Source organism: Equus asinus, chromosome 7, assembly GCF_041296235.1.
Source record: "Equus asinus isolate D_3611 breed Donkey chromosome 7, EquAss-T2T_v2, whole genome shotgun sequence".
Taxonomy (NCBI): Eukaryota; Metazoa; Chordata; class Mammalia; order Perissodactyla; family Equidae; genus Equus; species Equus asinus.
In genome coordinates, this window is record NC_091796.1 from 101,345,118 (window position 1) to 101,358,356 (window position 13,239).

The 13,239-nt window shown below is 50.0% G+C and overlaps 1 protein-coding gene across 1 annotated transcript in view; it reads left to right on the forward strand.

The window, feature by feature from the left end:
* The first annotated feature begins 1,518 nt into the window (after positions 1–1,518).
* C7H14orf132 (chromosome 7 C14orf132 homolog) overlaps positions 1,519–13,239 on the forward strand; it is a 49,664-nt gene continuing 37,943 nt past the window's right edge. The window contains exons 1-2 of the mRNA XM_044774896.2: positions 1,519–1,546; positions 9,072–9,502. Of these exons, the coding sequence (XP_044630831.1) occupies positions 1,519–1,546; positions 9,072–9,502 (459 nt within the window). The remainder of the gene's footprint in view (positions 1,547–9,071; positions 9,503–13,239) is intronic.

Consider the following 13,239-nt stretch of genomic DNA (forward strand, 5'->3'; position numbering starts at 1 on the left):
GTCACGACTTCAAGGCAGTTGCTTCTCTGAACTGCGACTGTGACATGTAGACCCCGTGCCCTGGCCTGGGCTGCCTCCCAGGGCCGCTCTGGGGAGTAACGAAGAGGTAGACACAGAGGGGCTTGGGAGCTACGTGCAGGAAAACAGGAGCGGCCCGGTGACCGCATGATTGCTATCATCGTTGCTGTTGTTGTTGTTGTTTCTGGGAGGTGACTTCAGGCGGCCGCCCAGGCAGGCAAAGCTGGGGGCAGAAGCATCTTCCTGCGTCACAGCGCTGCCGCCCTCCCCAGCAGACCTGCACGTCCCCACCGTTGCTTCCCAATGCAATCAGGACTTTAATTAAAATGAGCTCATCAGACTCTGGAGGCGCAGCCAACAAAGGAAGCAGAAACAGCAATTACTTTCTGGGGACGGTGCCTGGAGCTCTGGAAGTTTCCTACAAAGTAGAGCAAGTGGGGGTGGCCTGGAAGGGTTGAGCTGGGGTTTGGGGAGAGGCAGACACTTCTCCGTGCATGAGAGATGTTAGCAGATGTGTGGCACGGATTTCGGAGGGGGACACAGGATTTCTGAGGCTCAGTGTTCCACACCCCAGCCCCCGTCAAGGCCCCTGGTCCCGGCCTGGGACGCTAGGGTGCAGGAGGCTGCCATCCTCCCCAGACAGTGAGACGAGCATGTCTGGGTTTGACATGCCTCTCGGTTTTGTCTACTTGGGAAACTGGGGACTTATTTTGGTTGAAACTGACTCCTGGCTGGAGTACCTCGTCTGTCCCTCTTTCTGCCCACCTGCCCCAAGCCAGCCCATCCCTGAAAGCCACAAAGCATGCCCAGCCCCTCCAGTCCACCTGCCTCCCATTCCAGCATCACGGCTGAGCTTTTTGCTCTGAACTCTCTCTGCCCGGGCTCTTCAGTAGAAACAGAACGAGAGCCACTATACGCTATTTAAGATTTTCTAGTAGCCACGTTAAAAAAAACAAACATAAAGAAACAGGTAGAATTGATTTTAATAATTTATTTTATTAGCCCAATTTATCAAAATACTGTCATTTCAACATGTAATCGATATAAAAATGATTGTGCGTAAAACCCTGCGTGTATTTTACGCTTACAGCTCTATTCAGACTGGGCATGTTTCAAGTGCCCCTTAGCTACATGTGGCCGGTGGCTGCCATATTGGATAGCACAGGTCTGGACCGTGTTAACGTTTGGTGATGGCCCTGGTACATTTCGCCCCTGTGAACCACCTCACAGCGAAGTTGTATCCATCCTCCAGGGAGCCTGGCACAGCACCTGGCTCTCGGTGGGAGCTCAGTCACTGTTTTGGAGTGAATGAGTGAGTGTATGAGGGTGCTAGGAGACGTGGGTCTCTAATTCTCTGGGTGTGGCAATGGCCCAGGAATCCTGCTCCCGACGTTCCCTCTCCTTCCCGTGCTGCAGGGGCCCTGCACCACGGAGGAATCAGTGCGACCGACTGGTGAGCTTCCAGCATCAAGCATTCACTTGTTTTCAGTAACAGCCCCGATGCACGTGCTCCAGCAGAGGACAGCAGGTGAGGTCACTGAGGGGGCAGAGGGGACTTTTACTTCCTACATCCTCCTACTTAGTTTTATTCCTTTATTTATTCAACCGTAATGTTTGTTAGCTCATTGGTCTGTTCATTCAGGAAGCATTCCCACAGCACTGTGTTTAAGCCAGGCACTGCTAGGCGCTGGTGCGTTTCATGGGTGAATAAGAAACCATCCTACCTCTGGCTCTATGATCCTCAGGTGTCCTCGTTCTAGCAGAACGTGTGTCAGAACTAGAACAAACGTAAACAAATACGTGATCCTTGTGTAAAACTAGCCCCTTCTCTGGGGCTGGCCTGGTGGTGCAGTGGTTAAATTTGCGCACTCAGCTTTGGTGGCCTGGGGTTCACGGGTTCGGATCCCGGGCGCAAACCCAGCACTGCTCATCAAGCCACACTGTGAAAGCAATCTCACATGAAATAGAGAAAGACTAGCAAAAATGATAGCTCAGCGACAATCTTCCTCAACAAAAAGAGGAAAATTGGTAACAGATGTTAGCTCAGGGCCAATCTTCCTCCCAAAAAAACCAAACAAACAAAAACTAGCACCTTCTCCTCCCCCCATGGACTTGAACTAACCTTTTTGTCTCCTACCATCAACAGCATACCTACTATGTGTGAGGTGTAGTGCTAGGCACTCTGTCTGTCGTCTCATTCAATCCTCCACTTTTAGAGATGAAAAAGCTCTGGCTCAGAAAGGTTAGGTATCTTGCCTAATGTCACCTAGCTGGCAAGTGGCAGGGCCGAGATGCAAACCCGATTCTTCAGCCTCCCCAAATAGGGAGCTTTGGACCATATGGCAGCTCCCTGTCATCGCTGTTGAAGCTCTGCACAGCTCCCTCGACCCTTCTAAGCACGCGGCGCCTGGCACACAGTAGATGCTCAGGAAACACACACTGAATGGATGAATGGGAACTTGTTGAGTTACAGAATGAATGAAGGAACGAATTCTTCCTCACTTTATAATTACTTGTTCTTGCTTCCAACTAACTAAAACAGAGGTTCCTATGGACAGGAGCCATAGCATACAAGACACGTGGACTCAGAATCAGCTGGATCTGGATTCAAATCCTGACTCTGCCCATATGTGCTGAGTGACCTGAGCAAGTTTCTCAACCTCTGTGAGCCTGTATTTTCTGGGGTTTAGAGGCAACGTAGACGAGATGCCACGCCTGTGTGCGGCACAGCGCGGGTGCTCAGTAAACACCTGTTAAATGGAATGGAATAGAATCACGATTTCATTGCAGAGTCCTAGGGAGGCCCAGAGACAAGAAGGCTTAATTTCGGTTGGGAAGAAGGTAAGCCGGTGTCAGTTTCATGCAGGGAGAGTGTACCATGCCAGTGGCGCGGCCCCCTTCTAGATAATCTGATTCAGGAGGAATCTGCCTTTTAACAAGGTCCCCTGATGATCCGATACTGGTGGTCTAGGGTCATTTCTAAAAAAACACCGAGGGAGATCCGTAGTAAATGCTCAGAAAAAAACGTGTCTGGCTGCGAGAGTGGACAGAGCAGGGAGTGCTGGGCCCAAGCCTCAAAGGACAGCAGGATTTCCTAGGTATTTTGCTGTCCCTGCTGCTGCCCTCAATTTTCTCTGCCGGCTAAAATGGGGGATGGGTCCTGGGCTGTCTCCACTGCGGTGACGTGCTTTGAATAATTTATCAATCACTCTGTGAGAAGTTCATGAATTCTTAAACCCTTTGAAGGGCCTCCCAGGAAAAGAAAGCATCCACCCCAGGGTCTCTGCGGCCCCCTGCCTGCTCCATCTGGGTCCCAGATGAGGCACAATGACAGAGTCAGGCCTCCTGCTGTGGCCTTCAGGCCAAGAGCCTTTTAAGGAACAGAATGTTCCTCTTCACAGGATCCCAAGTTCTCTGTGTGCATGAATTATGTGTCCAGGACTTGGCACGACAGCAGCCTGGAGATTGTTCCTGGAAGCCAAAGCCGTTAAGTGTCCTGTGCAGAGATGCATCCCTCCCCTGTCCCCACGCCAAGCTGCCAGGACCCAGAGCATGCAGGTGGCCCGAAAGCCGGGATGCTCAGGGCCCGCACAGAATGCCTCTCTCAACAAAAATGAAGAAACATTAGAGAAAAAATAAAATAAGGTGCTTTTTATTTTACGGACAGTTTCCTTAAGCTAGGGAAGGCCTCCTGGGGGAGGTGGCTTTTGAAGTGAAACCTGAACCAACCAAAAGAAGACCTGGAGGAAGAGAGTGGGAAGCAGAAGGAATAGCAACGACTATGTCCCTGCAGGGAAATGCACTTGGCGTGCTCCCGGGACAGACAGAAGCCCCACGTGGCCAGAACACAGTGAACGATAGGGTTAGCGGGTGGAGAGCGGGTATAAGGGAGAAAGAAGACTGCAGGATGACTCCTGGCTGTACTGGCCCTTGTGCGGCCTTTGGGGCAATTAGCAAAGGCACCCCTTCCTCTGGACGGACACAGCCCCTCACCCGAGCACAGGAGTCCATGAGAATGGCTGAATTTTAACTGCCATTCGCCTCTCTGCCAGCCACCCGTGTGCAGTGTGCACCATGCAAAGTCATCCCCGGAGGGCCTGAGTAGAACCAGCATCTGCTTAGTGACAGAGCCAAGAGGAAGGGGGACATCATAGCTCAGCGCTGGCCAGGTTACATTTGAGATGTCATTACCACCCAGGAGAAGTTGCTGAGTAGACAGATAGACGTGCCTGTCTGGAGCTCAGGACAGAGGTCTGGGCGTCCTCACTGGATCCTTACACACCTGGATGAGGTCATCTGGGAGAGCTACAGAGGAGAGTGAAATTTCTAAAGTGAGATGCTTACCGTCAGTGGGTGGGGCCAGCAAGGTGCCTTGGCATCCAAATTTAAGGAGACACTCACTCTGAGGGTCGCACAAATGCAGAGTTGGCACCTGAGAGTGCGTGCCACCTTAAACTTTGCGTCTCCTTAAACCTAGCCTTAGTCCTGGGTAATCCACTGGAGAAAGGTTAGTCATTACAACAAACGGTGCTGGCACAATTGGACATCCATTTGGGAAAGAAAAAAAAGAAGGACCTCAGCCTTCACTTCATACCACATATAAAAACAAAAATAGATCATAGACCTAAACATAAAAGCTGTAACTATAAACCTTTGGAGGAAAAAAGGGAGAAAATCTTCATGACATTGAGGTAGGCAAAGATTTCTTAGAGAGGTCACAAAAAGCATGAACCATAAAAGAACAACAACAAAAAAAAATCAATGGGATTTTTTCAAAACTGAGAACTTTTCTTTGAAAAACACCATTAAGAAAATGAAAAAAGCCACAGGCAGAGAAAATATTTGCAGTACATATAGCTGCCATAGGACTTGTACCCACAGCACATAAAGAACTCTTACAATTCAATAATAAAAAGACAATTGATCTAATCTTTTTTAACGGGCAAAAGATTGGAACAGATCCTTCACAAAAGAAAATACACAAATGGCCAACAGTAGGCAAGCAAAAGAGATGTTCAACGTCACCAGTTATCAGAGAAATGCAAGTTTAAACCGTAATGAAGTACCACCTCACACCCACTAGGATGGCTAAATTAAAGACAATGAAAATGCCAAGTGTTGGTGAGAATACAAAGCAACTGGAATTCTGATACACTGCTGGTGGGAAACGAAAATGTACAAACACTCTTTAAAATAGTTCGGCAATTTTTTATAAACATATAACCAAGCAATTCTACTCCCAGGTTTTTATCCAAGAAAATGAAAATAAAATGTCTATACAAAGACTTGTACACAAATGCTCAGAGGCACTTTGTTCATAAAAACCAAAAACTTGGAAATAACCCAAATGTCCATCAACAGGAGGACAAATAAACAAACCGTGGTATGTCCATATGTCAGAACGCCATCCAGCAATAAAAACGGAACTAACAATGCATGCAACAATATGGATGATTCTCAGAAACATCACCCTGAACAAAATAAGGTGGATCGAGTCCCTTCTGTATGCTTCTATCCACAGAAAAATTTAGAAAAGACAAATCTAATCTGCGGTGACAGAAACCTGAACATTGGTTGCATAACCTGTAGGATGGAAGCCTGAGGCTGGAGGTGGGGGGTGGGGATTGACTGCAAAGGGACAAGAGGGAATTTTTAGAGGTGGAATCTTCTGTATCTTGACTGTAATTCTGGTTCCATGGGTGTATATATGTGTGAAAACTCTTCAACCTCTACTGTATATGTGAAACGGGTACGTTTATGTAAATTATACATCAATAGAGTCAGTTAAAAATACCTCGGTTCAAGCTTTTGTTGACAACTTTTTAAATCCTCTGGTCCTCCTTGACACACTGAATGTGATCACTAACATACTATGTTTTCTTTCTTTAAGGACATTGTGATGAAATAGTTCTGTCCACTGCCAGGACATGGCGGGCGTTAAAAATGGACTCAGGATTGGTGGGTCCACATCTGCCCCTTCTTTTAGAGATGAGAGGACTGGAGCCCAGAGAGGAGAGGCTTGTCGAGGACACACAGCTCAATGTAGGTATTCACTCAAGGTGTCTCTCAGGGAGGTTTGAGTTTAAAACATAAAAACAGAACAGGCAAACCAACAGACGTCCTCAGCTCGCCGCCTGTTCCATCTCTCTTTTTCTTCAGAGCTGAGTCCTGGGAGAGAGCTGGGCTCTTCCTGAGCAAGGCCAGACCTGCCAGGCGGGGAACTGCACCAGCCATTTGTCTGCTGAGCACCTCCTAGATGAGATGCCCCCTGCAGGAGCACAGTCATCACGAAGCAGCCAGGGGTGCAGAAGAGCCAGCCACCTTGGGCAGGTCTCTCCATCTTCACCATTGTCCTGCCTGCCTCCGGGGGTCCTCGTGAGGAGCAAATGGAAACATGGGGGTCTGCCTCACCACCCATGTTGAACCTCGTTCTAGAAGTTCTGGTCAGTGCAGTAAGGCAAGGCAAGGAAATAAAGAGAAAACAAGTCAGAAAGAAAGAAATAAAATGATCCATACTTGCAGATGACGTGATTGTCCACACAGAAAATCCCAAGGAATCTACAAAAATATTCCAAGAACTAATAAGTTCTAGGTCACAGGATTCAAGATAGACAAAACAAAACCCATGATATTTCTATATACTTGCAATGGACACCAAAATGAAAAGTTTAATACCATTTACAATCCTTAAAAAAGAAAAGAAAGAAATTCCTAGGTGTGAATTTAACAAACGTGTCCAGGACTGCATGCTGAAAACTACACAACACTGATGAAAAGAATAAAGAAAATCTAAATAAATGGAAAGATTTATTATGCTGTCTTCATGGATTGAAAGACTCACACAGCAAAGATGCAATTTCTCCCCATTTGATACATAAATTTAACATAATCCCAACCTAGTAGAATTGTTTTGTAGATACAGACAAGATTATTATAAAATTTATACAGGAAGGCAAAACACAACTAGAATGGCTAAAATACTTTTGAAAAAGAAGAATAAAAGTGGAGGAATCAGTTTAGCCAGAGTTGTCACATAGCTGGAGCAATCAGCAAAGAGAAGACACATAGATGGATGGGACAGAACAAAGCACCCGGAAATAGACCCACACGACTACGCCCAACTGAGCTTGACAAAGGTGTAAAAGCAATTCAGCGGAGGAAAGACAGTCTTTCCGGCAAATTCATATTTAAGCAAAATATGAATCTCTACCAAAGTCTCGCATCTGATATAAAAATTAACTCAAAATGGATCACGGATTTAAGTGTAAAACTGAAAACTATAAATATTCCAGAAGAAAACATACGAGAAAGTCTCCAGGATCTAGGGCTGGGCAAAGAGTTCTTAAACTTGACAGCAGACGACAATCCATTAAGGTAAACTGACTTCATCAAAATTTAAAACAGCTCAGGGGGTCAGGCAGGGGGCGAACTCAACCTTCCTCCTCCTTTTTGTTCTCAGTGGGCTGGGTGATGTGCACCCACGTTGGGTTCGGCCAACGGCTTTGCTCAGTCCACCGATTCAAATTCTCATCTCTTCCAGAAACACTCTCATAGACAAATTCAGAAAGAATGTTTAACCAGCTATCTGGGCGTCCCATGACCCAGTCAAGTTGACGCCTAAAATTAACCATCTCGGTGACGAAGTCAGAACAGCATCAATACCAGGCCAGATGAACAGCCAATGGAACAGACTAGACCTCCCAGAAACGGACCCACACCCGGATGCACACCTGGCAAATTTGGTGATGCTAATCAACACCAAACAGAAAGGGCGAGACTGGTCAAGAAAGGGCTGGGATAATTGCTTATTCACATGGGAAAAATGAAATTGCTTCCGTAACCCAGACCAAAAAATAATCATTTACAAAAGGGCTGAAATATGAAAAAATTGAAATAAAAAACTACAGGAGATTATCTTTATGGTCTCAAGTTGGGAAAGGATTTCATAAACGAGGGCTAACTGGAAAGGAAAATATTCATAAACTTTGACTAAATTAAAATTAAGAACTCCGGTTCTCTTGTCTCTTCTTATAAAGACACTAATCCCCTCGAGAGCTCCACCCTCATGACCTCACGACCTCATTACTTCTCAAAGGCCCCACCTCCAAATCCCACTGCAGGATTAGGGTTAGAACACATGAATTTTAAGGGGGACACAAACATGCAGTTCATACCAGTCCGTAAGGCTCTGGTCCCATTCCCACAGCCCCTGCTGGGCTCCCAGCTGCTGGGTGACCTTGAACAGACTCCTCCATCTCTCTGTGCCATAGCTTTCTTGTTCCTGACAAAGTCTGAGAGTCTGGGGGCTGCCTCCCTCACAGGCTGTTTAGAGGCTCATGATGAGCTTGGGTGAGAAGGCGCTGAGAGGGACACCGCCAGGAGGGACCAAGTAATGCTCACCAGACACCCGTCAGAGCACAACCCACACGCTACCAGTAAGACCTCAGAGAAGGGCAAAGCTCCCACCTGCTCTTCCGTGGGCCAGCCACCAAATCTGGGGTGTCTACACACCCATACACACACATAGGACCCTTTCGGCATCTCTGCTGTTCTCCTCATTTTAGCTATGGCATCCGAAAAACGTGAGATACTTGTCTGAGGTAAGGGAAGATTGGAACAGAGCCATAGGGTACCAGTTGTGCAGGTTGCACACTGTGCAATTCTAGAAGGCATCATTCACAGTTTAGTCTCTACGTTATTAGCCATGTTCGAGCTCATATTTATTGAAGACACCCATGCCAGACACATGATCTCATTTCATTCTCAGGTTCTGTTATCTTCATTTCACAGGTGAGGAAGCCCACGTTCAGAGAGGCACTACCTTGCCCAAGTCGCACAACAGAGCAGAGCTAGGATTTAAACTTCTTGCCCAGCTCCAGAGCCCCCAGCGCAGCGGACTCTGGGCGCACAGCTGGCAAGGAAACGTGGTCACTCTGACCCTGATCCTCAGGCCCCTGAGCAAGGCGTGCCAGCCCCACGAAAGCACCGCTCCCCGCGCCCGGCGGACTCGGCCTAAGGGCACGGGGCAGGCCGCCGACAGCGCTGGACCTGAGTTCCAGGCTGGTTCCTGCACCGCTCGCCACCTCGGGCCTCGGTTTCTCCATCCGGACGGCACAGGGACAAGCGAGCTCGCGCTCCGAGGTTCAGCCCACCCTCGGGGGTGGGGCTGGGAGTGGTCACGTGCAGGGGCTCCGGGTCCCTGAGCCGCCCCGCCCCGCCTACGGGCCCCACCGCGGTCCGGAGCCGCGAGCGCAGAGGCAGCCGGGGGCGCCGCGCGGGTTCGGAACGCGCCGTCTCGCAGGGGCTGGTGAGGTTGGCGCCGCCGCCGCCGCGGGCGTCCGGGGGTGCGTGTTCGCCGCTCGGCCCGCTCCCAGCCAGCTGTGCAAGCGGCTGGACCGGCAGCAGCAGCAGCGGAGACTCGAGCGCGGGCGGCAGCAGCCGCGGGAGCAGCGACACCATGGATCTGTCCTTTATGGCCGCGCAGGTAACTGGGCACCTTCCCCCAGCCAAGTTTGGGGAGGTTCGGGGCCACGATCTCGCCCTGCCCCGGGGCTGGGCGCGCCAGAAGGGTTCTGGCCGGGCGGTGGCGCCCGCCGGGGATCCACGTCCCGGTCCTTTGTCTGCAGCCGGCATCCCCACCTGGTGCGTGCGTTGGAGGAGGGGAGCGCGGTTCTCCGGGGGTGGGGCAGGCCGTGAGCCTTGAACGCCCCAGGTCGACCTGGTCTCAAGCTGCGAGGGGCCGTGCGAGCCGCCCCTCCCTGGCCATCCCCCACCTGCCGGTGCCCCGGAGCCCTCCAAGGCCGGGCAGCCCAGATCCGTGCAAACCCGGGTGGGCGGGCAACCTCGCTCTTCCCCATTCTTTATCTTCCGGATGCGCCGGGTAATCTGCGACTTTCTGGTGGCCTCGAGTGCTCCCCACCTCACTTTTCTCGCTTTTGTGCGGAGACCACCGCTCCTGCAGCCCGAGGAGGGCGGTGAGACCTGCTTTGTGACCAGCCACGCGTCGGAGCGCGGCGATCGTTTTCCCCTTTTTTGCTTTGTGCTGAGTCTGTAGCCTTCCAGTGCCCGCGCGACCATCGCTTTTCCCTCCACACAAAACATGCTCCCGATGGCAGGGGAAACATGACCTCTCAAAGCGTCATCTTTGCTCCGGGAGCATCCCCTTGAGTTTTGAGGTTGGGTGATCTTTGCGTTTCCGACCCTCAACTCTCTTGAGCCAGAACAAAGGCAAACACACACCCGCTTTCTCGAGCTGTCTGTGGGCTCTGGAGGACCCAGTGCTGGCCCACAGGCTGGCTCCAGGGAAGCGCCCCATTTAGTGTGGCAGAGTAAGTCCCAGTGTACCAGATTCAGACCTTGAACCTTCTATGAGTTGGTTATGTTGGGAACCTAGAGGTAGGAAGGCCACCGAGGTTCCCTCTGTCCCCTGGGTGTGTGGCAGGGGTCCCACTAGCTGCTGTTTAATTTTCCAGGGACTGGAGTTTGAGGGGACGTTTTCCTCTTCCCCCGACTTCATGGTGGTGGTGGCTTGTTTAAAAAGCAGCAGCAAACTCCAGTCTGTATGGACAGCGAGTCTGAGAACAAACGCAGGCATGAAAGGATGCAGAATCCCCAAGCTAGCTCCAAGGGGCCCAGGTCCCAGCTCTTGGCAGCCTCATAGCGAGTTTTCTGTAATGTTAATTGCTCCCATGAGCAACGCTGGCCCTTTTTTTTGCCTAGCTTTTCTGTCTCCTATTCCTAAATCCATGTTTATACATATTGTCATGTGGACATCATTTTAGATAGTGGTGACTTTAGCTACATGAAAACTGAGGAGGATTCGCCAGATTTATTTCTAGAGGAGAGAGGCACTCACACAACCTCTGTCTCTGCTTTCCCTGCTGGATCCCACGGAACAGCTGGCATTTCCTTGGTTACAAAATAAATTGATCACAGTTAAGCCTGGGGCTGGTCGCTGCATCACGAGTTGCTATGGTGACTTGACAAAATAAACACAGAGCTTTTCAGCACCTATAGGCAGAGCCTGCACGGAGATTGGGTTCTTTATTTTTTTGTTTGTTTACAATTCAAGTTTCATGGGGTCAGTTTGTTCCTGTTGGCAGATGTTTGTGCGTTGATTACAGGCTCAGTCCTGAGCTAGCCGCAAGGAGCGGAGACGTGAAGTGCCGTCAGTTGGGGAGAGAGGCTAAGGTTTGCTAAACACCTGCCACATGCCAGACGCCAGGCACTCGCACACGTGATTACAGCCGATCCTTACAAATCTGTGACGTGGGCACCGTCGTGCGCATTTTACAGATCAGGATATCACACTTCAACGAGATTAAATAATTTGTCCAGGACATGCCAATAGTAGGGAGGAGAACTGAGTTTCAAATGTGGGTCTGAGTATTTGCAAAGATGCTGGATTTTCCATCTTATTCTTCACCCTGGAGACACAATATAAAGGACAGAGCGGACATATTTGAAGATGACTCATCTCTTCTTCTCCGCCCGGAAGTGGTCTTACCATGGTCTGTTGTACTGTAATGGATTGCTTTCTGGTGTTGCTCTGTTCCTCTTATCCCCAAAAGGGTGGGAACTTTTACTCCTTTATCTGCAGCATTAGCCGTGCTTGCCTGAAGTGAGTGCTCAGCACGTGCTCTGGGAGTGCAGGGACGGCCAGGTGTGTGTGACCGAGTGCCCGTCCCCACACGTCAGCAGCAGGCAGGTTGGTAGCGAAACGTTAGTGCCTCCACCCGCTTGTTGAGCGAATGTTGAGTACTGCCCTTGTGCCAAGCTCCACGTCAGGCACTGGGACGGGGACACTGCGGGACAGAGTTGAATGGGATATAGATTTTCTTTCTGGGTGCTTACAGAGTATTGGAGAAATGATGAGCCAGGCCATTCCCAGCGAGGGCGACCAAGATGCCTGGCACATGGTAGGTTCTCCACAAGTGTCTGTTGGATGATTGGATGAGGGCGAGACAAGATGGATGTGCGTGAAAAGACGTTAGCAGGAAAAGACAGTGAATTCGAGGTGTCAAGGGCCCTCCCCCCTGAATACTTGTCACCGTCAGGACTTTGAGGATTGGGGTCTGATGGATGAAATGTCACTTCCATTACACTTTCCCAGGAGCTTTTAAGAGTCCTGCTGCCCAGGTCGGACCCCAGACAATCCCCTCAGAGTCCGGGGCTGGGAGCAGCCATCAGGATTTTCTTCTCATCCCCCGCTTTGTTCCAGCGTACGGTGAAGGTCGAGACCCGGAGCTTAAACCCACACTGCAGGGTTGTCTCCCTCCCCCGTCTCTGGATGAAACAGATCCTTGTCTTCCTGGTCCCTTTTAGGTCATCAAAAGTCATGTGGTCACTGAAAGTCACCCGAGTATTGATTTAGCAACTTAAAATAGTGAGGCCCAGAATAACGTAACCTGGAAACTTGCCCCAGAATTGAGGTTCTCCCTCCAGACCACACCTGCCACAGGTGGGAAGCCTGTCATGGGGTGGGTGCCTTTGTTATTCCCATCCAATAGACGGGGAGGAAATGGGGAGAGAGCCAGAGTGGCTTGGCCAAGACGCAGAGGAGCGGGAGTGGAGCCCCATCTGCTGACCTCAGGGTTCTCCTTCCAGGTCGTCGTACCACCTCGCAGAGCAGTCCACGTGAGGGGGGATGGTGGGGACGACCAGGGACCCTCCATGGATCCGCTTCAGGGAATCATTGATCCTTTGAGGTACACAAAATGTTGTGTTTATGTACATTTTAAACAAGTTCTTAAAGAGGTGTATTCATTTCCTAGGACCACCATAACAAATTACCACAAATTGAGGGGCTTAAACAGCAGACATTTCTTCTCTCCCAGTTCTGGAGGCAGGAAGTCCAAGATCAGGGGGTCAGCAAGGTCCTGGTCTCCTGCAGGCTCTAGGGGAGAAGCCATTCCACGCCTCTCTCTTAGTTTCACGGCGCTGTCTGCAATACTTGGTGTTCCTTGGCTTGGAGACACACTCCAGTTTCTGCCTCTGTTGTCACTGGTGCTCTCCCTCTATGTCTCTTGTGTCTCTGCCCTTCTTATAAGGACACCAGTCACATTGGTTAGGGCCCACCCAGATGACCTCGTCTTGACCTGATTGCCTCTGCAGAGATCCTGTTTTCAAACAAGGTCACATTCACAGGCACCAGGAGTTAGGACTTCAATGTATCTTTTCAAGAGACGCAATTTAACCCATTCCAGGGTCTGAAGACCCATA